Consider the following 23,535-nt stretch of genomic DNA (forward strand, 5'->3'; position numbering starts at 1 on the left):
AACAACAGATTGGAGTTCCCTTGATTGGATGCAAAGTAAACATCGAATATGCATACGTTCAATAGTAGCCCCACCCCCGACATATTATTATTCAAGTTTAAGATCATGTGATTCATATGAATGTGTAGGGTTGATATGTATAGACCATATAAAAAGTCAAATTAGATTTTATGTAGTGCATTTTCTAGGATAAGAAATATCAGAAGACGCAAATTAAAATACAACCATACATTTAAACAAACTAAGGGGTTGAATATATGATCAAAGAGTGCAACTTGATGAATTATTTTCTTTTTAGTGCATGTAGACAGTGGCGGACCCAGGAATTTCCGACTGATGAGTCACAATCGATAACCACATATGTAAAAAAAAATTTGACAACATGACAAGCTTAGCTCTCTAATAATTGACAAGATTAAAATCTGTACAAGCATTAGGGTGTATTCACAATTTGACAGACATAATTGACTATATCATTAGGGTGGGTCGACTATATCATAAGCAATCGTCTGAATCGCCAATCAAATCAGCACATATGCAAAACCCCATATAAATCTACCAAAGTCAATGGTGTATTGACAATTTGACAGACATAATTAACATCAATAAACACCCTAAATAAACACTGATTACAATTCACATGGTCAAAAAGGTTCAAATTTCATCAAAAACCCAACAACATTAACAAAAGGTTCAAAGTTTACCAAACAAACAACAACAAAATCAACCAAAGAAAATAATTTTTTTTTAAAAAAAAAAAAAAACTTAGAAATTTTGTTTGGGCCCTGGTGAGTCATTTGACTCACCATGCACAAGGGCAGGTCCGCCAATGCATGTAGATATTACTTCTGCTGCTGCTGTTGCTGATGCTGATGCTTGGGGAGATCATATTGGTCTCTCAATATATAGGTTCATCTTAGATCTCCATTGATTGCGGAAGTTGTTGTCCTTCGTAATGGAACTCTTGCGTTATTGTGTGTCCAAAATTATATAAGCTAAGGTGATAATTAAAATGATATGGTTGTATGTAATATAAATTTGTACTCCCTCTACACTTTATTTTTTGCACCATTTAATCCAAATAGCTTTCACAAACTATTAGTCTACATAAAAAAAGGGGGAGGATAAAGGGAGTAAAAGGGAAAAATAAATTCAAAAACCGAGGGTGTCAAAACTCCCATCCATCCCCCCAAGTTCGCCCTTTCTTCCTAGTCGAATACTTCAACAATAAAATTACTTTGTATGTGGTATACTCGTAAAAGAGTAGTACGATTAACTAACAAACCTAAGCTAAAAGCTTTCACAATACATAAAATCTCTACAAATCTAAACATATCTTGTTCATTGATCCCAACTTTTGAGCAATCCCATGAGACCAAAAATGCCATGAAAGTAACATCATAAAAAATTATTGAAAAAAAACATAAAAATATCACATGAACAAATAATAACAATTTAAATATTTAATGCATGAGATGCATCAATTATCTTTTCCCATAGGGCATTGGTTTCTTGAATTTGACTGTGGGTTAGACCCACTTTATAGTTTATATGCAAGCAACTTGCATTAATTTTTTCAAACTCTTACAAAAAAATAAAAATAAAAATTATATTTTTAAAAAAAAAGTAGAATCCAAAGTGCTTGGTGGTGTAGCCACATATAATTCACTCATAAACCTTATTGGTGTTTCTTAGCATGGTGACAAAGTTATTCTTGTCCCTTCAAAATAAAATTAAATTAATCTTGGCCTTAAAACTAAATTAAAAGATCCATATTCCATATTGCGCCTTTAGAATCTTAGTTTATGAAGCACCATTATATTTTAACTTGCTAGGGCCCCCTCCCTCACCTTGTTTTGGACCTTCTTTCTCATGAATTACATTGCTCCAAATAGTCTCCCCTCTCAAATCAATATAACCTTTGTTGTCAAACAATTGCATGTGTTAATATATAACATCAAATGAAAATGAAATTCTCCTTTAGTTATTATTATTTAATACTTACCTCCATTTTTTTAGTTGACAATTATTCTTTTTTAGAAAGTTTATTTTTAGTTGACACGTTTTTATTTTGGGTAAGTTTTATACTTTGCATTTACTAGTCTACCCCACTTGTTTTATCATTCTTGCCCATTCTCTCCTTTCCTTAATATGCCACTACGAGAAAATTGTCTTTTCGTAGCGATTGTACATTCGCTACAATATGCATATATGTTTGTGAAATAGTAGAGGAATCCGTATCATTTTACAATCGACATAGTAAACCCATAAGAAATCGATACGAAATTCAGAATAATAATTATTCACCTTTTTCTGCACATTTATAAAATTATGAAAAAATGTATCGTTTACAATCGCCACTAAAACCCAAAACTTGATACGAAAAGCCTTTTTTATACTAGATTTTAAAATTTTGTTTGACAAAGAGAACATAAAATATGTCATAACTTATTGGAAAAACATTTAATATTAGAATTTGAGGTTGCATGTTCAAATCTTGTATAGATCATATGTAGGGATTTTTTTTTTTTTTTAGAAAATGAGTTCAACATTTGTAGCGATTATACAATAATCACCATGATTGAATGTAGTTTTTCGTATCGATTAATGAGGACAACCCTAACGAAAGCGAAAAACACTACTAAAGGTTATGATAATGGCGGATATTGTATCGAATAACCATTCGTTGGTTTTTTTTTATATATAACAATTGCAATCGATACGAAATGTTAAACTAATCGCTACGAAAAGGTATTTTTCTTGCAGTGTGTGTGCCTAAATTAAACGCATCAACTATATAGAAATGGAGGAAGTACGTAATATTTGTTTTGACCAAACCTTCTGCCAGAAAAAAAATGTAGGAAAATTGTTTTGACCAAATTTCTTTAGCTTATTGTTTTCACCTTAGTATAATTTTTGTACACTTAATATTTACGGGATCAAAGTGATGTTTAATTAGTGATTTACATTTAATGACAAAAACTAAAATGTGTGATCTTATTAGATTCATATATATATCAAAGGCTACCTTAAATGTAAAAACTGTTTAATCTTTATTTATAAATCATCATACTAAGCTACCTAAATGGTCACATATATTAGTTCCCTTCTATATGTATTGGATGATACATATTTTCTCCATTCCAATAATATTGTAACAAGGTTGAAATTACACATCTTAAAACACATTTTATATGTTAAATATCTATAATTATGTAAGAGTAAAAATTATAAAAAGTTGATATTGTGAAAGTATTTTATTAGATGAATCTAACAAGATCTCACATGACTATATTTTGCTTAACGTATAAATATGATATGAATAATGCAAAAGTCTCATTATTGCAATATTATTGGAACGAAGTAAGTATAATATAATAAGTGTAGGGCAATATCATCCATTAATAATAAAAGTAATTATTATTACTAGTATTACAAATATTGAGTTCAACTGAGTTTAAGGAGGGTAGGTTAGTGGAGGAGATCCACTAACATACAAACAACAAACTCTGAATTAACCATCAACTTACTTGTTTTGTGACCTCCGATCCATTCCAAGCTATATGTAGTCAATCCACTTCTAATCTCAAAGAGTTCTATCTACAAATACCACAATTCAACAAAACACTCATCATATATATATAATACAACTTCCCCATCCTTTCCAGTCTTCACCTGTTGTCATCACAAAAAAATTCAAAGATTCGCCCAAATCTAGGGGAATTTATGGCAATATATAATACAACTTCCGGTAATTATTAAGCGTAATTTTGGAATTTTTTATATCTCACAAATAATATTCCAAAGTTATACGTAATAATAATTAACGGAGTTAGTACCAAGAATACAGTATTTGGTATTGCCATTTACATCCGCTTTGATTAGCATTGCTCCATTCGTTGATGTCATGTTATATATGCCAATTTTCTTATAATTAATAGGTGAAAAGATCCACAAATCACAAATTCACAAGACACATAAATAGAACAGGCCAAAGAGAGTTGAGTGGGTGAAATATTAGAATGTATCTCAACCATAATTGAAGCTAGGTGCACCATTATTAACCTTTATCAAATCTTATTTATTTTCTAACAAATTTTTTATCCATAATAATTCAAAAAATGATAAACAGAACATGACCTAAGATTACATTTAAAGTAGCAAAAAGAGTACTTTTTTTGTGAACAACCTAAAAAAAAATAATTTTAGTATCCCTTTTCTTCTTTAAAAAAAAATAAAGAGACATTTTTTAATATATACATTTTGGTGGTGTTTTTAGAGAGTCAAATGGACGGATGATGAGAATTGCTCCCAGAATCCATGAAACCAGGAAGAAAGCTGAGCTCTAAAAATATAAAGATAGATATTTATATTATGTGTAAGGAGGAAGTATAATATAGCTGTATCGTACACAAGCTTTGGCGCATTCAACGTTTATTATTTAAATGGATTCCAATACGTAGAGTATCCTTCAAGAGATACGTAGTACTTAAATCGGCATTACACGACAAAAATATTGTCCATTTCTAGTATTTTATACCAATATTGGTAAATTTTATTTGATCTCCCATTATTTCATCCCCAAATTTCTTATTTTTCATACGCCTATTATATCTTGCCTCCAAATTAGCCTTTAAAAACTACCAATATCATCATGGATGACCAAAATGGCAAAGTGATGTCACATTTGTTAAATGGATTGATCACGAGGATGCCCAAAATGAAAAACTTAATGTCCTGAGATGGAATACACTACTAAAAAGAAGGAAAATTCATAACCCCGTGTAAAATGTAAAACTTCACAAAATTCTAATGTTGAAATGGACAAAGACGCTCAAAACCTGAGAACAAATTTATAATTATAACGCCCTTATAACCATTAGGACCAAAATCTATATAGACGAAAGCGTTGATCCGGGGCAAAATGATAATATTTTCCATCCATAGGTGTGAACAATAGAAGTAGATCCACAATAAAAGGAATCAATAATCTCATGCATAACTAAAAATGAAAAGATACCAATACAATTTATAACCAAACACGTACTCTAATCATGCACACTTCTCACTTGTCATTCCACTTAATAACTATACATTCAGTTAAATAAAAACATCATAATTTTCATATAATACACTCTTTTTTTTTCGATTTTCCCTATTTTTCCCCTCTTTTCCTCCTCAAAATTACAAATATTATTACAACTTAATATTCAAGTATTATTATCATCATCATTAATCAAGTAATAATTACTCTATATAACTTATTAATTTTTTGCATTCTAGAAGGGGGGAGGGGGTTGGGAATTAATTAAGAAAATCCTAAAATAATAATAATAACAATAATAATTTTCATCATTATTATAATTATTATTATTGGACTTACTCAAAATAGTACCAAAATAATTTAATTTTTTTTTTGAAATTTATGATCATACCCAAAGAGGGACAGAAAGACTAAGAGCACCAGCATCAACAAGCAAAGGAACAAGCTTATTGCTGAGGTGGAGTGCCACGAGGCTTTCTAATCCACCGACACGTGTCCCACCGATAAACAACGCCGGAGCTTCGCCGGAATCTTCGCCGGTGTTGGGAGGTATGGCGGCGATCTCAACCTCATCTAACTCAATCACCGTTGGATGAACCCAATCGTGTGGAGGAGATTCTTCATGACGTGGCACATGCAACAAGATGGACGGCTGAAAATGACTACTGGATTCTCTGTTATTAGCCGTTGGATCCTTACTTCTGCTGATTCTGAGACGTCGATTGCTAGTGGTGATGTGTTACCTGCCGTTGTTAGTTCTAGCCTTACTTGGTGTTGAACTCCTTGCATGTTTTTTTATTTTTGGGAGGAGAGAGAAAGTTGAGTTAGAGAGAGAAAGTGTTGATGTCAACGAGTTGAGTGAATGAAGAAGAGAAAATGGGGAGAGGATGTAAATTGGAAGGAGAAGAGGGTTTTATATATAAATAATTTTTTGATTTTAGGGGAGGTTGATGAGAAGGTGGTGTTTTGCTTTGCTTACATCATTAAGCAATTAAGGAGTAGCTTTTTTTTTTTTTTATTGTTTTTTGCAATATGGGGTAGTATTTTTTTTCTTTATTTACTTTCGATTGGATATTCGAGATATCTCGTAAGTTACTTGAGTTCGACTTGGTTTAAACTTGGTGCACGGATAAAAGTAAGTGAGTTTGAACCAATGGTCTTGACTTGGAATAGTAAACACTGAGTTGACAAAAATTTGACTCGCTACTTGATCAAACGAAGGATTTGTTGTTTAGTATACTCCTTTATGATACAACAAAAATTTGTCCAACAGGTTCCTAGATGTATTTCAGCTATTAAAGAAGTTGATCAAATCTAACTATTAAGGTCTTGAGTTCGAGACTTGAGAATAATGTAGCAGCATGTTAGGAGAGCTTTCACTCTGATTGGGGCATAGTTTGACTTGAATTCAAATTAGTTTGAGTGTAGGAGACTTTGAATTACCAAACCAAACACATTGTTTAAAAATGATACAAACTAAAATTTCTTAATTTTTTTTATATAATAAGTTAATTCGATTGAAATTTCATAATTTTATTCCAATTTTTTTAAGTTTGTGCAAAGCCAATGTCGCGTTTTAAAAGAGGCCAAATGAAGGAGGAAGGAATATGAATTGAAATTTTATCAATAGTGTGACGGAATAACTAGTTCATAATCCATATTAGATATACAAGTATTACACTATAACTCATACCAAGTATATATATCAACATAATATTACCCGAATCTATAAGGGGTTAACTAATTAAATCAAATTTACATATTAGTACGTGTTATTGAAAATAAAATCCGTACCATTTTCCTACTTGTATTTAAGTATTCAGTGTTTTCCATAGATCTGCGGGCTCCTCTAATTGTAAGAATATAAAAAATAGTTAGTCCAATTTAGGTGTGAGCAAGAGATTAGCTAATTAATTGGGAGCTTCCAAATTCCAAATACCTAACTTTTATGGAAGAATTCAACAAACAAAAAAAGTACTCAGATTAAACAGATTCTCATTTTATTTATATATTAATTTCAGTTGGCCTATGTTAAATATGATTTGTGAAAATGGTAGCATAGTTTGATACATTTATTTAATTTATGGTCATATTCATATTTTTAAAAAGTCTTTTTTATGTATCCTTTTCAAAAGCTAATGTCCAATCTTTTAGTCACTGTGCTAGATTCCAGATTTTAACTTTGAGCCTTTGAGTATTATGTACCGTCCGTCGATCACAACAAAGATAGGATATTTTATAACTTTTTACAATCAAGCTAACTATTCTTATTATATGCATGCTAGAGCTTGTCCATTGTCATTGCGAAATTCGTAATTTTTATAAATTAATCACATAATCTTAAAGTGAATACCTTTCTTTTTAATTAGGTTTTGTTTTGTTCACGCTATATCGAACAAATTAAGTTTTGATACACTAATAGATACTATACAGATAACGTAAGTTCAAATAAGTGCATAAGTGATATTTAAACTTGTTGATCTTCTCATTCAAAATATGTCTCGATGGTGCTAATCTTATATCATATCACTAATAAATAAAGTCGGTCTCACAGCCAGGCCACGAGATAGCGACACTTGGCATTCCAGTTTTTTCACCAAGTGTCGTGCCATGTAGGCGACAAATAGGTATTATATATTATGACACATATGATGCTAAGTAAGCGAAGATTGGATAGATTTTCAAAGATAAAAATGTTATATAGTGTTTTATTATCGCTAAACTTCTAATATTTCATACATACAAAATTAATCATAACATTTGATAAATATCTTATATCTTGGTACTAATTCCATCACAAAATTCGTATTAAAAATTTCTTTAAAATAAGATCTATTTATAATATATTTAATTTATTCACAAAAATAATAGAGAATTAACGAAAATAAGTTTTAATCAGGAAAAATAATTTTAGTTTTGGTGAAAATAATTTCAGTTCAGTAAAAATAATCTCAATTCAATAAAATATAAATTAAGTTCAGTATGTCTAAATATCCTGCATTATTAAAAGGGTTTATATAACCGTATTTAACATTCAATCCAAAAGTGTATTATAAACTTTTATCAACCATCTGGGCATCGGCTGGGCTCAAACTAGTATATATATATATAAAGGGGAGTTTTTCCAGAGTTTTTAGAGCGCCACGTAGGATTTTAATTTTAAAAAAATTATTAGAGCGCCACGTAAGATTAATATTTTTAAACGCTACAATCGGATTATGCCGCGTAAGATTAGTTTTTTTTAAAGCGCTACGTAGGAAAAAAAAAACTCCACGTAGGATTAATATTTTTAAAACATACAATAGGATTATGCCATATAAGTATGTTTTTTTTAAAGCACTACGTAGGAACATAATAATAAATAAAAATTTATCAGAGCGTCTCACAGGAAAATCTTATATTTTAGCCAATGAAAAAAAATTGCAATTTATTTTAGATCTAACATTTTATATTAATTATAAAAATAAAATCAGCACGTTTTCCGTGTGGCTGGCCATATCGTGTGGCCGGCTAAGATACACCAAGATACTAACCGAGTAACCCCTAACTGTCCAAGTAACCCTTGACTGATTGAGTAACTCTTCACCAACCGAGTAACCCTTGACCAACCCACACGTGAAATTTTATGAAATAAAATTTTTCTTTTTATACTAAGAATTTTTATCTAAATATGAAAAACAAAATTAATAATTCATTTTAAAATAAATAAAATCAAGTAGTAAACAAGCGATTATCACAAAGTTTATCAGATAAATATATATTTAGTAAATATTTTGTTTGAAAAAATATAAACAAACCGTGCATCGCACGAAATTCATCCAGTATAATATGAGTACGAATTATAATCTGTGTATAGAATTATCTTAAATTTTGATACGTAGTTAGCCGCATTGATCAATAACAATAAGTCATAATCGATGGATAATAAGAAAAGGGCGTGAATAACATGGTGATGAAGTTATGATGCAACACAAAACAAATTTTCCACATGGTAGGGCACAAGATTATGAGCCAAATTTAATTTTTGGAAAAAATAAATACTCACAAAAAAAATAACATCTGTTGTTTAGACAACTGGAAACAAGTTCCAATAATTGGCGAGTAAAAGCACGCAGTATTATTACGTAAGAAACTGCGTAACATAATTATTCTTGTGAAATAAAAAATTAACTCCGAATATGACGTAATAATATTAGGGGCATAAAAATGTGGTAAATTGCAAGTAAAATAGATTTCCAAATACAGAAATACAGGATATATGCTTAGAAGAGAGAGAGTAGAATAGAAGTAGCGTAAGGGAGAAAGAAAGTGAAAGGCAGGAAAAGAAGGAGAGAGATTAGAGCACATGGAGTGATGGATATTAAATGTGCTCTATCTTGGTGTTAGTGGCGTCACTCTTGACTTTTGACGTTGTTATTTAACCTCTTTTTTTGTGTACTTGTGATCTTTGACGTCATCCTCTACACATGAGTCTAAGCTTGGCATGAGACAGGTCGTGCAAGCTCACGTGTTGTGTCAGCAATTAAATTTTGTCACGCTGAAGCTAAGTCTTTAGCAAGATGTGTTTGATGAAAGTAACAAGTTATGTCGTGTTAGGCTCATGTCGATCTTTATTCATGACTAAGTACATGTCGTGTTGTATTGAAATGCTAGATCGTGCAATGTAAGTGGGTCTCCTAGATAAAATTTATATTTCTTTATTGCAAATTTGATCAAAATAAATGAGTCATCAAGTCGTTGCAAAATTGTAATTGTGCCCAAAATATTGGTATCTATGTTAGCCCATGACCCTACGTTGCTTGATCGACATTCATGTCAGCCCATCTCATGCACATAGGAAAGAGAAGAGAGAAAATATTACTCGCTTTATCCCTTAAAGATTGTCCAACTTGCTTTTGATTGTCTATTATTCCTTTTCGATCAACCCCACAAAGGCTACAAAGCCTAAACGATTAGTTAATACTCCCTCCGTTCTTTTATTAGAGACACATTTCTCTTTATTATGTGAGTAATAAATGTTAGAAATGGGTCTCAAATAAAAGGACGGAGGGAGTATGATCAAGTATTTAATTGAATTCAATTATGTGATCATATTATATGCAAAACTTGTTAATTATTGATGGAAACTATTTGGATCCAAGTATCCAACTATCCAAGGAGGGATGAATAATACGAAGTACCTCTGTCTCATATTATAGTTCCTGTTTTCCTATTTTGGAGACCTAAAATGTTGTTCATGTTTCTATTTTTGGATAATATATAATGATCATTATACCCTCATTTTTTTAACTTTATTCATTTTATTTCTTAAGTTACTCTTAAATTTTTCACTTGTCTTGTACTTTTTCCACTTTCTCTCTCTAACTTTTGTTCATAAGTACATTTTCACCTATTTTTATGTACTTTATTCACTTTTTCCTCTCTAACTTTTGTCTATAATTGTACTTTTCACCTTTTTTTTATATACTTCATCCACTTTCTCCCCCTATTTCTTAAATATCGTGAAAAAATACAATTAGGAACTATATATTGGGACGGATGGAGTAGGAGTATAAGAGAGCATAAGCTGACGTGGCTGATAGTGGGATGGGCCCACCTAAGAAGGTGACGACATAGTAGAAGGTTTCAACATCCTCGTCATAGTGACGTCTCCCCCACCTGCCACGTGGGTGGAATCTTCATTCTCCTTCACCCATGGAGTGGAAATCGGTATCAACCCATTTTTTATTTTTTTCATTTCCAAAACTCTGGAGCCAATCATATTTCTCCACGTCATCTTCATGATGTTGACTGTGAATCTTCTTTTTCTGAAATTATTGTTCAGTAGATTAAATTAAAACCAATTAGATAGACTTAAACAGTGTATAAAGTCTTCGTGATTTGCCCTCCCTATTTTAGGAAAATATTCAACATAGTTACAAATAAGCATTAATACAATGTTGTTGCACTTGATTTTGTTATGAGCGTTTTTAGCTTAACATTATATCGGAGTACAAAATTTATTCACTTAAATATCAAAAAGAGATTGTAGTTTTGTACACACTTGCTTCGTAATCTTGCGTCATTTGAGTATGAGTCGATTTACTCTCTTTGTTCTACAATACATGATACAGTCAACATTGCACACATAACAATGCACTAATTTGACTTTATTTTTATATAATTAAATATCAATGAAAATTATTTAAAAAATTATATCATGAAACTTTATATTGATACCTATCTAACAACATATTTTATGATAAAATATGTTTTTATTATGTTAGTAAATAATTATAGTCAAAACTAATGCATGAATAGTGAAAAAAGTTCAACATCTCATACATTCTTGAACGGAGGGAGTAATAAGGAATGATGATTTACATTTTCAGTATAGATGTAAAAGGTAGGCTTGTTATAGGTGACTTAATATGTTGTAAATATTTTATTAAGCGTGTAATTAAATTGCCTAATCTTTATTTAGATTACTTTGAACTTGAATGACCTTTATGTAAACTTAGCTATATTTATTTTTTGAGAAATAAGTGAAAATAAAGTGAGCGAATATGACCTAATAATAATAATCATAATTTTTGACAATAATAAAAACATGATAAACTCTTGATTTATCTATTCCAAGAACTTATACTTTCCCTTTTTTTTAGTCCAATAATGTTAAGCAATATTCGAGCTCTTTGAAGAAGAAAAGGAAGAAAGGGACTAATATAGAAGTTAAAATAAAAACAATCAAGGAAACTTTAATTATTGAGGGACCGGGGCAAAATGAAAAATTCCAAATATTTGGGTTTTGAAGTGGATTTTTCAGCTTTATTAAGAATCATTCAACTCCATTTTGTCATTTTATTATTAATATTATTATTTATTACTACTATTTTTGCGACAGGAGGGCCTCAATAATAATAATTCAAGAGAGAGAATATTGAAATGACGTAATTTGTCACAATAAAACTTTTTCCATGGACTAAAATATAAATAAAATAAATTAAAAATAATTTAATTTTTTTATACTCCAAGTTATGGCAATTCATAAATTAATGTGAGCCGTTGGTGGTGGGAGTGATGTAAAAAAATGGTTAATGTGTCTGCCACATGGAATTTGTACATTTGTCTTGGCTCATTGGATGACTTGCTTTGATCATGTTTGTGTATGCATTAGACTTTTTATACTCCGTATTTCATTTTTTCTAAACTTTTTTTTTAAGGTTGGCAAATGGTTTTGGAAAGCAATGGTTCTTAAAAACAATGTTCTTGTTATGAAAGCAAAGGTTATTGAATTGTTATCTGCTCATCCATGCTATATTGCTATGTAATGTAGTTGACTTTGTTCCTTCATGGTACTGAATCATACTTCCTACGTGATAAATTGATGATGTATTTTTATTTAATATTAATGAATAGAAAGTTTTGTCAAATTGATGATGTTATAATTGAGGTAGAAAAAAAAAAAATTATTGGATTTGGTTGTGAGAGATGATTGATTGAACTTGTAGTAGGATTCCTATTGTTGAATTATTAAACTGTATGATATGGGGAATCATTATTATTTATTATCATTATGGCATGCGTCGCACCTATGACATTAGTTTGTAATATCTGACTATTGGTCAAAGGTGATATTTTATTTTGACTTTTATTTGATTTAATTAGCTTTGTTTCAATGTTTTAACTTTTATTTGATTCAATTAACTTAGTTGAATGCATAACCCAAGGTTGGTGCTATTGAAATCATTTTTAATTTGCCAACAATAAAAGGTTATTTGTTTGGCTTAGATTTCGAATTCTTGTTGCATGAGTGAAAGACAATGTCATTTGATGATGACTAGTAAGACTATCAAATTTAAGTCGGATCAAACCAAGATTGTTCAAAACATATACAATCAATTAGACCCTATCAATTTTGTATTATGAGTTTCCCTACTGAGAATGGCATCTACATGTTTTTCTTTTCTTAATAATTTTTTACTTTACATTATTATACATCATTATATATTTACATCATCATTATTATACAAAAGTAACATAAAATTATAAACTCCCCTTTTTTTTTTCTCACAGATTTTATTTTTATCAGATAAATTGCTCAAAGCTACTATAATAATTTTCCATTTGACATAGTTATGGGAGACTAATATATATATTATATATGTGTCAATAGTGTTTACATATTTATAATTAACTAGGTTAGTATCCGTGTTATGCACGGTATTTTCACTATATTAAATTGATAATTTTTTAATTAATATAAAAATACAGTAACATGGATAAAATACAATTATAATTCTTCTTATTTTGCACATATAACTAAATTAAACATTGAATATAACGAAAGATCAATTAGACCATAAGCATATTAAAACTATATCCTTAGAGCATATATGAGTGATTTAAAAATCCAATGATAAATGTAAAGAATAAATTAAAATATAGTGTATTAGCCAATTACGTATTTTAAAATTATGTATTACACCCAATGGGTAGGAATATATAATATCCCCGTTTTGATATTGATCAATTTTTTTCCCTAACAAAATATTATAATATGAAATATTGGAGATTAAAATTATAAAAGGATGAAATTTTAATTAATTAAACTGTCTTACTTCTATATGATTTCATGCATCTACATAGATTAGGATTTATAATGTTAAGCTATATTGTTATACACCCTACGATTTCTTATGTTCTTTAATTTGTATTAGAATTAGGCAAGAAACCAATTAAAAAATAAAAAACAAATAAAAAAACAAAATTCCCATTTTATAATATAAAAGAGATTCTTTTCGAAATATTAAGAAGATAAAAATTGCACTAAATCTTAAATTATTGTGCATTTATACACTTTGTGATAGTGAAAAACATAAATAAGTAATACGGAGTACATAAATAGCAGAAAATTAAAAACAAAAAAATAATGATATTATTCTCCAAGAAATATGCTATTAGTAGGACGATTCCTAATAATAATTTGTGTAGTACTATTCATATAGAGTAATAGATTTATTAGTTTTTTTTGTTTTTGTTTTTTTTTAAAATATTGTTACAAAATTACGTTACTTTAAATATATTAATATTTGAAAGAATAACATATGTTGTATTGTGCTATTTAAAGATATACCATACGAAGTAATATTTATAAGGTATATAGTAATAGATATGGAAAATATTCTATTACAATTTTGGAAAGTATGTGAATCAAAATTATAAGATTTATGGTGAATATATTTTGTTTATAAATTATAGTAGGTGGCATTGGCTAAAAAGAAAAAAAATGAGATTTTCGAGGGAAAAACAACACCAAGAAGTGGCATGTGTCATTCCTAGTGTATGTTTTAATATTATACTAATTTTTACCCCGTGCAATGCACGAATTCATGATAATAAGACCCGTAAATAATAAAAGTCAATTAAAATTAAGTTTGTTTAAATAAAATGACTTATATAACATCTTAGTTTTTTTTTTCTTAAAAAAAAAATTGAATTTATTTAATATCTACCCTTAAAACTCTTGTTAGATATATAATTTTAAATATTTTTTATAAACTATTGTTAGTTTTTATTCATTAACTTTTTTAAGCAAAATGGGAAAAAATAATAAAGTTTTTGGCGGGTATTTTTTTTGCATGCGACACATGTACTTTAGGGATAAATCTGGTGATTACTTTAATATATAGTATAAACTAGTTTAAGCCCTATGTAACGCACGATTTTACTAAATATCATACAGATTTATAATAATCTGTAGTTCAAAATAATTTTACAAATAATTTTCCCTCTTTATAAAATATACAATAAGGTATTCATATTCTTTAAAAAAAAATTCGAATAACACATTTTTTGTTGTACCCGTACGCTGTATGTACATATTTTAAATTTAAAATTATGAATTTTTTTTATACTTTATGGTTAAGTTAATTCTCTATAAAGAGAAAGCTTGCATTACATTCAAATCATTTTTTTTTCTTAATATAAATAGTGATATAAAAGATTTGAAATAAAATTTTATACTGAAAAAACATATACTAGTATAATGATTAAGTAGGAAGGAAAATATGATACTCTCTTCAAAAAAATAAAAAAAGGAAATATGATACTGAAATAGAAATTTCCTAAAACAATTTGGCGAAGAAAAAAAAAAACACTAAAGAATTTTGGCGGAAAATCTTTTATTTTATTTAGAAATTGACACGTGTCATGTATTATTCGCTTAGTATATAGTTATCTATATTGATAATTGATGAATACAATTATTTTTCACCTCCTTAATATAAAAGAATAGTTTTTTCATGCAGATTTGTACATTGATAATTGAAAGCCACATTAAACATGATATAATATACCATGTCATCCCATTATGTATTTAGTTTCATAAGCATTTTCTCATAATTTTACGATGTCACGTTTTGAATATTAGTTTTTCATACAAATACAAAAACTGATTTCAGTTGTTAATAATTAACACCCTTTCACCAAATTACCACCATAGTACCATACCAATAAATGTTCTTTTTATGAGAAAATAATCAGAGCACACATATATCGAAATCATTTCCCAAAATTTTATACTATCACAAACTTTTTCAAAATGAGGTTATTAGTATCAAACATAAAAAAAGCATATGTAATCAAACATTATATAGTAGCAAAAATTTATTTTTATATTTTTTAAAAGGGATGCATGTAGCAAACAATTAACCAAGTCATAATAACTTTCCAAACTGATCATAGGCAATTGATTAGTCCAACTACACCATTTATAACCAAATTTAAGCTAATATATTTAAGAATTATGAATTTGAATTATAACTAGCTAGATAGGTTAGTTGTTTATTAGATAATTAAGTCGACAAATTAGTGAGTGGTTGTTTTGAGTATGAATTGAAAGATGATGAGGTAATGTATGAAATAATGATGTATGCAACTTCAACTTGACATCTTTCGTGAGTTTATTGCATTGTGTTTAGTTAAGGAGAAGGGGCAATCAAAATCATCATCTTTTCTAGCTATTTATTTCCTTTTTATTGTTCTTTATTATGTTGATGCTTTTGCATTTTTAACGTTGTATGCTTTTATACGAGTGCTTTTCAATTTCGTCATCATATGCGCCTAATTAATTCCTTTTTCCTTTGTCATTATTTCTAGTTTAGGTACAATTAATTGAATAAATTACAATTCTAAAGATACACAATACATTGAATTATGTATGTATGCATACATTGCTGAGGGTCGAGCGTTTGTATTAAGCATCACTTATTAAGTCATGATCCATGATTCGATTTAGTTTTAGTTTTTATTATTGATTCATGTCAACCTTTTATTCCGAATTTCCCAAACATATATAGCTTTAAAAAGTTATGAATGAGAGAAATTGTAAATTTGTAATACCGATGTACAAACTAGTGCTACCATGTACTACTATACTATAATGATCACCTAATAGCACAGCCATGAAAGAGATGGCCTTATGATCATGTAGTAGTGAGGAATCATATATAGAAAGTAAGCAATTAAGAATAATGATAATAGATGTAAGACGGAGCGGTAAAATTCGAGTTTGAGAGATACAAATTTAACTTAAGTTTGTGTCTAACTTATACTGTAATAAAAATGAATGTTGGACGAATTATTAGTAAATGTTGTATATAGGGCAATTATTGCTGCTTAGTGCTTAACAATAGGGATTAGAGCTCATCTTCTTTTGACCTGTTTGGAAGTGCCATAGATACTTTAATTACTTGTACAACTACAACCCCATCAAGAAGACATAAACCTAAATATCTAAGGCACTTTCCACCTTTTTCAACGAAGCATGTCTTTCCTTAATTTGTTCTCCTCAAAAGTGCCAACCAAATTCGTAATACGTGTCTAATTTAAGGTGCAGCTTATTTTGGACCTTTCACTCGAATATGGACGTTATGACGTAAGGTGGTAGGTTATGTATCAATATTTTGACTCTTGTATTTAATCATAGAGTATATTTAGAGGATAAGGGGTGGAGGGATGGTTAGTCTCTATATCTCTTCTCACTTTGACCAGATTAGTCACAAATTCACAATATATCCCATCCCTACTTTATAAAAAGTGTAAGAAAACGCTTATGAACAGTGCGAAGACGATTATATCCCTTAAAATATTAATTTACCTAATTACCCCCATAACCTCATTTACAATTTGAGACTGACCTTTACTGTTTACTCCTTTGTATGCCTGTCTGGTTCATCTTCTCTCAATCACGTTTCATCACTTCTCTTCTTCTCTCCATTTTCTATTTCACTAATACCCAACTCCTCCACGGCATATTATCCTCTCATATTATCCTGCTTGCTAATTGCTACTACTCCCAGTCACTAGCTGACTACTCTTATCTTTCCTAATTTGTTGTTGTTCTCTACTTTCGTTGTTATTTTTAATTTTTCATGTTGTCAGGTCGCCTCATGGATGCAAGTTTCTTTGTTTAAAGCATCACCATTGCTTCGTTCCTTGCCTGATAACAAAAATTACATGCATGACACTATGATGATGAGAACGTTTATTCACCGTATACGTTTCTATAACTTGTTACTTGTATTTTGTACTTATTTTATCACTTCCTCTATAAAACTTAAAGTAGTTCTACCCAAGTCATTGCATAGTTTCACAACATCCATTATATATATCACCTATATGCAAATAAATACAACAAAATACCTTGTACATAGTCATAGAGCATTAGTGCCAACTGTAATTACTCTTCTCAAAGGGCTAGTCATACCGCGCGCATCGTGCACGTTGGACCCCTAGTATCTCTAAATTATTAATGTATTGTCTTTTCATTTTTCACATATGAATTATGAAAAGTGGGGTTAAGAATCAAGTATGTGTTTCATTTAATAAGCCAACTGAAGGTCAATAATTTCATTGATTCAAATCTTAAATTTATATGAAATGAAAATAATAAAAGTACATACAGATTAATGTGATTTGGTAATACACATTATTCAGAAAACCATATATAAGCGCTAGCGTTCAAAAAAATTTCATTGAATAAATAATAAAGTTGAGATAACATAAGTGTAATGAGGGGTAATTTGGTGAAAATAATACGATTAAAGTGGAAAGATTCCAATCATGCAAAATTACTTCTAAAATGTCGTGGCATCGTGCGAGGTTAAAGGTTCAAATTTTGGCCTTTCTAAAAATATTTTCGGCCAAGATTAACATAAAAATAATAAATATTAGAAAGCCTTTCTCGAGAGGGAATTCCTAATGTATCAGAAAAATAAATAAATTAAAAAAAAAGTAAATAGACTGCAATAATTACAAATATCAATATCCACTAATCCACTATCAAAAACTAAATGACCTGCATTATCAATTTAATCTACTGTGCAATTTATCACTAGATAGATATGTTAGATACCAATCACTAACTGGTCAAGGAAAAGTATCATATGAATTTTATTGTACATTTACACATAAAACACTGTTTGGATTAAATTTCTTGCCTAATCTAAAGCTGACGTACAAATTTATGCATTTATTTATTTATTTTTTTTAAACAATGATGCTTTTTATTTTTAGAGATGTAATTTGAATTCGATATAAAAATTTAACTAATTTCTTTTCTCTAAAGGATCGCTTCGACCACCAAGCTAAACTCTCTCTCCTCCATTTCATCTTATGTTTTAGTTTTATCTCATCTCATTCCATCCCATCAACATCTTCGTTTATTTTCTTCTCCACTTCCAATGAACTATTAATTTATGTGTTGGTTCCAAAACCACTTTAATAATATACAACATTCACCTTTTTTTTTTTGGTTAAAAATATGCATCGGGCACAAACCTAGTATGGCCAACAATAGTGGTTCATACTTCAGAGTTCAGACAATGAATAGAATTAGGGTCAACTTAGGCGAATGAAATATCTAGGCCTTGGTCCATCAGATTCAGCTCGGCTAAGGCCCAATCAACGTTGACCTTACTAGATGGATTCAGTCTAGTTAATAGCTGATCCATCCTAAGTTGGCCTAATACCAGCGATCTTAAAAGGCCTGAGTTCAGTAAATCTTATTAATTTATGGGCCCAACATATGCAAAGAAATGTGGTATTCCGCTCTTAAACGTTGGGAATTTTTGGGCCATTACTTTCCACATGAATTGCAGGCTTGACACGGCAGTAGTACTCGTAAGTAAAAATTGAATAATTGTGCCTTATATTCAGACACATAAAATTTCCTCAATGTTTCCATAAGAAGGGACAGTTAGTAATTAATTCATTTTTCCACCAATCACAAGCCATAATCACTATGTTGCCTACATATTGCATTGCACCCAAATAATAAAATAAATAATGCTTTTTTTTTTTTTTTTTTTTTTTTTTGTAATAAGGGAGAGGTGATTTCACAAATAAATAAAAGACGTACACCACTTGCAATCAACCCTTACCAAATCTAAAAGCTCAATACAAGTATTACATACATCCAAACTAATGATATCGCTTTTGAATTATTGTTGGATAAACGTAAATGTCTTTTCAATTTTCTGACGGATCTCTGTTAAAGTTTAATTAGAGTTGGTCAAACTCAGCTCGACGCGACCCGAAAAGCCCGGCCTATCCGAAGCATGCGGGCTGATTTTTTTTGCCTTGGCCCAGCCCGACTCGCCCTTTGATCACCTCTGTCTCTAATATTATATAAAGTTTCATAATATCAACATTTTTATATATTTTTTTATTAATATTTAATTATATACCTATAAAATCAAAGTAATGCATTGACATATGTGCTAAGTTTAATTATGTTAATTATTTAAAAACGAAGAGCATAAAACATTATACTCGGGTATAGTGTTACGATTACCACCTACCAAACGGGTCATTTTATTGTCAATTTCAATAGTCTTAAAAAAATGAGTGGGGCAAACCGGACAATGATCCAACGGTCCAAATTAATGCCTGAACCCAGTTGTCTACTTCTTATAAATTTCAGAACTTTCCAGAACTTCACAAAAATACAATCAAAAAATCAAAAATCTAACCCCACTACTTTACACTTGGCTACATCTCCATTATTTAACTTTTAATTTTGTCAAAATTCCCCTAAAAAAACAATAATTTCAATAAACAGTGAATAAGAAACTTCCAAGAGAAGTTGAGAAATCCTTACATCCTTCATAATTCCCCTGTTTTTTTCTCTCTCCTCAATCTAGAACCTTCTTCAACCCCACTTCCCATCTTTCTCCCGCCATTAAATTATCTTCCAACTATCAAACTGCAATTTAACCCCAAAACCCAGAATTAATCCATCTTCAATTAAGATTAAAACCCCTTAATTTTCCCCAAATTTCAGAATTAGGGATTGCTCTGTTTTTCAGCTGAAAATGGAAAATGTGATTGTTAAGGAAGAAGAGGTAACTATCCCCTGTAACGCGGTTACAGGATCATCAATTTCATCGTCTTCATCAGTATCAAGCTTCTCTGCTAGACCCATGGAGGGGCTCCATGAAATGGGTCCACCTCCATTTTTGATCAAGACTTTTGATATGGTGGAAGACCCTTCAACGGATACTATTGTTTCTTGGAGTAAAGCTCGTAATAGCTTCATTGTTTGGGATTCTATCAAGTTTTCTACTTTGCTTTTGCCTAAGTTTTTCAAGCACAACAATTTTTCCAGCTTTATTCGTCAGTTGAATACTTATGTAAGTAAGAATTTACAATTTTTTTTTTTTTGGGTTTATGTTTGTTGCCTACTAAGTGTTTGTTGAAATGTTTGTGTGAAAATTTTGTGTTATTTGATCTGGGTTTTTTTTTTGTTTGGAGGAAAGTTTTGTTGTTTGATTTATTGATCTAGGGTTTGTCTAGTTGATTTGGGTATCATGTATTTGTTTAAATGCTTGTGTGACATTCTGTTTTACTTGGTTGGGTTTTGTTTATATTTGTATGAAACTTTTGTTGTTTGATTTAAGGTTTGGGTGATTGATTTGGGTATCATTTATTTGTTGAAAAGTTTGTATGAAATTCTGTGTTATTTGATTTATATTTTTTTTTGGCTGAAACATTTGTTATTTGATTCAGGGTTTGGGTATTTGATTTGTTGGTGTCATGTGCTTGTTGAAATGTTTATGTGAACTTAAATTAGCTGGGTTGTTGGTTGGAACTTGAAAGTTTTTTTTTTTTTTTTTTTCCATGTTATTAGGGTTTGAGTAATTGATATGGGTACAGTCAGAAATCCAGAATTGCTCATTTTGATGAGTATATTGTGAGAAATGCAACATTCTTAACATGATTAATGTTAATTTTGCTGATACTTGTAGGGTTGAAGTGTTGCCTGCTACCTGTTTGTTAGTAATATGCTTCAGAGATAACCATTACAAGGGAGATATTTTCTGAGGTTCTGTGCCTGAGTTGGGTTTTGCTGCCAAAAGGACCTTTCAACTTTGATATTTACCCTTTGTTTCATCTTTAATTTTTGTTTTTATGTGACTGCAAATTTAGCTCCTTTTATCTGTCGGATCGTTTTCAAGTTGTTACTATTGGTTTTGATCATTCTTCTAGGATATGAAGATTTGATGGAATCATTGCACTGAAGATTGCTTGGAACTTCTCTGGTGTCATTGTTGGTGTGATATGTTCAAGATGATTAAAAGTTGAGACTTCTCTGATGTCATAGCTGGTGTGATATGTTCGAGCCAAGGAAGTCTATGTTAATATTCGAGATTGATCAATCTCACACCCATGGACAGCTAGTTGTTCCAGTGATCATGTTTGTGAGACTGATGAATTGCGGATATTATCATATACTTTCTCATTCGAGATAGTTACCTTAAATAATGTTTATCTTTAAAGCCCAGTGACTTACCAGTTATTAATTTCAAATGTTTCAGGGTTTCAGAAAGGTTGATCCTGATCGCTGGGAATTTGCAAATGAAGGATTTCTAGGAGGGCAAAAGCATTTGTTAAGGAACATCAAGAGGAGGAGAAATGTAGGACAAAATATTCAACATCAAGGAGGAGCTTGTGTTGAGATAGGTCACTATGGATTGGAGGGTGAGATGGAAAGGCTAAGGAGAGATCGTAATGTGTTGATGTCTGAAATTGTGAAGCTACGACAGCAACAGCAAGTCTCTAGGGAGCAAATCCGTACTATGGAGTCTCGACTTCAGTCTACTGAGAGAAAGCAGCAACAAATGATGACATTTCTAGCCAAAGCCCTTACAAACCCAGCCTTTGTACAGAACTTGATGCAACGTAATGAGCAGGGTAGAGTGTTTGAAGGCATTGAGATTGGAAGGAAAAGGAGGTTAACAGCTAGTCCAAGCGCAGAGAGCTTGCAAGAAGAAGTGCTATCTGCTGCAGTGGAAGCTACTGAAGGGTTGGCATCTGTTGAATCAGAAATCCAGACTTTGTTCTCAGCTGCATTGGATGATGAGTCAAGCAGTGATGTTAAGGAGCCAATAGTGGAACCTGATCCAATTCCTTCATCAGTTGGTGCAAATTTGGGAAGTGTTGGTGAGATTAGCTGGGAAGAGCTACTGAGTGAGGACTTGTTAGGCGAGGGGGAAGGTTATGTTGGCGATGAACAAGAGGTGGATGTACCAGTAGAGGACCTGGTGCCAGATCCTTCAAATTGGGGTGAGGATCTACAAGACTTAATTGATCAAATGGGTTTTTTAAGATCAAAACCTGAGTGATTTTCTTTTGATTGTATTGTAATGGCTCCTTGCCTCGATTGCTTTGCTTCTGCCCCTCGTGATTGGTATGTTATAGCAGTATAAGTTTGTTTCTGTATGTTGGTTTGTTAAATGTAGTAGTTTACTAGGTATTCATTTCTCATGATGTGTTTGATTTGTAATGCAGAAAGGTGGCAGGAGGATGCAAGGGGCTGTAATTGACGGTTGAGAGTTTGTTTCTTGTATTCTTTAGGATTGGTTTACTAATCAAGTAAGATATATTTGTGGTTTATTTTGCAGTAATGTAATTCATTGTTTTTTTGGCAGGGCAATCCTATGACAGAGGGTAGCGTGATTTGAGAAGAATTGATTTCGATTCAAGGAACTGAGTTTTTAATGATTTTCTGTTGGAACTAGGAGATTAATATATCTTTTGCTGATAATCGATTGATAAATATCTGTATTGGGTTTACATATATGGTGCAAGTACTGTCATTTTTGTTACGATGTAATAACACTATAACGTGTAAAAGTTGCCTATTTTTAGACATCTACTTTGTATTTAATTTTTGGATTCAGTTGTAAACCAATACTGTATCGCAGTTACTTTACTTAATCTAACTTTTCTAATTTAAGGATTGCCTGGTTTTCTTTACTTTTCCTTCCTAGTTTTGGATTACTAGGAACTCAGGAGAAGCAGTCACAATGGATTTAGGGACTGAAGTCATGTAAATATAAGCCTTTCGTTTGGGAGCTTAAATTTTTGATACTCGTAGTCCACAAAATATACATGACCATCTGAGAGCTGATTTACTGAAGATAACTAGATAAGAAGATAAAAGAGAT

The 23,535-nt window shown here is 30.6% G+C and overlaps 1 protein-coding gene and 1 pseudogene across 2 annotated transcripts; one reads left to right on the forward strand and one right to left on the reverse strand.

The window, feature by feature from the left end:
- Positions 1–4,974: 4,974 nt before the first annotated feature.
- On the reverse strand, positions 4,975–6,032 carry LOC110728380 (annotated as a pseudogene).
- Positions 6,033–19,957: 13,925 nt separating this feature from the next.
- LOC110728381 (heat shock factor protein HSF30-like) lies at positions 19,958–23,328 on the forward strand. Of its 2 annotated transcripts, none has more exons than XM_021908028.1 (3): positions 19,958–20,718; positions 21,904–22,651; positions 22,877–23,328. In XM_021908028.1, the coding sequence occupies exons 1-3, from the start codon at positions 20,401–20,403 to the stop codon at positions 22,909–22,911; spliced, it is 1,101 nt and encodes a 366-aa protein (XP_021763720.1). In that variant the 5' UTR covers positions 19,958–20,400; the 3' UTR covers positions 22,912–23,328. The 2 variants fall into 2 exon arrangements, with proteins under 2 accessions (XP_021763720.1, XP_021763721.1); XM_021908029.1 differs by having other exon boundaries at positions 19,995–20,718; positions 23,017–23,328.
- Positions 23,329–23,535: the final 207 nt, after the last annotated feature.

This window comes from Chenopodium quinoa, unplaced genomic scaffold, assembly GCF_001683475.1.
Source record: "Chenopodium quinoa cultivar QQ74 unplaced genomic scaffold, ASM168347v1, whole genome shotgun sequence".
Lineage (NCBI taxonomy): Eukaryota > Viridiplantae > Streptophyta > Magnoliopsida > Caryophyllales > Amaranthaceae > Chenopodium > Chenopodium quinoa.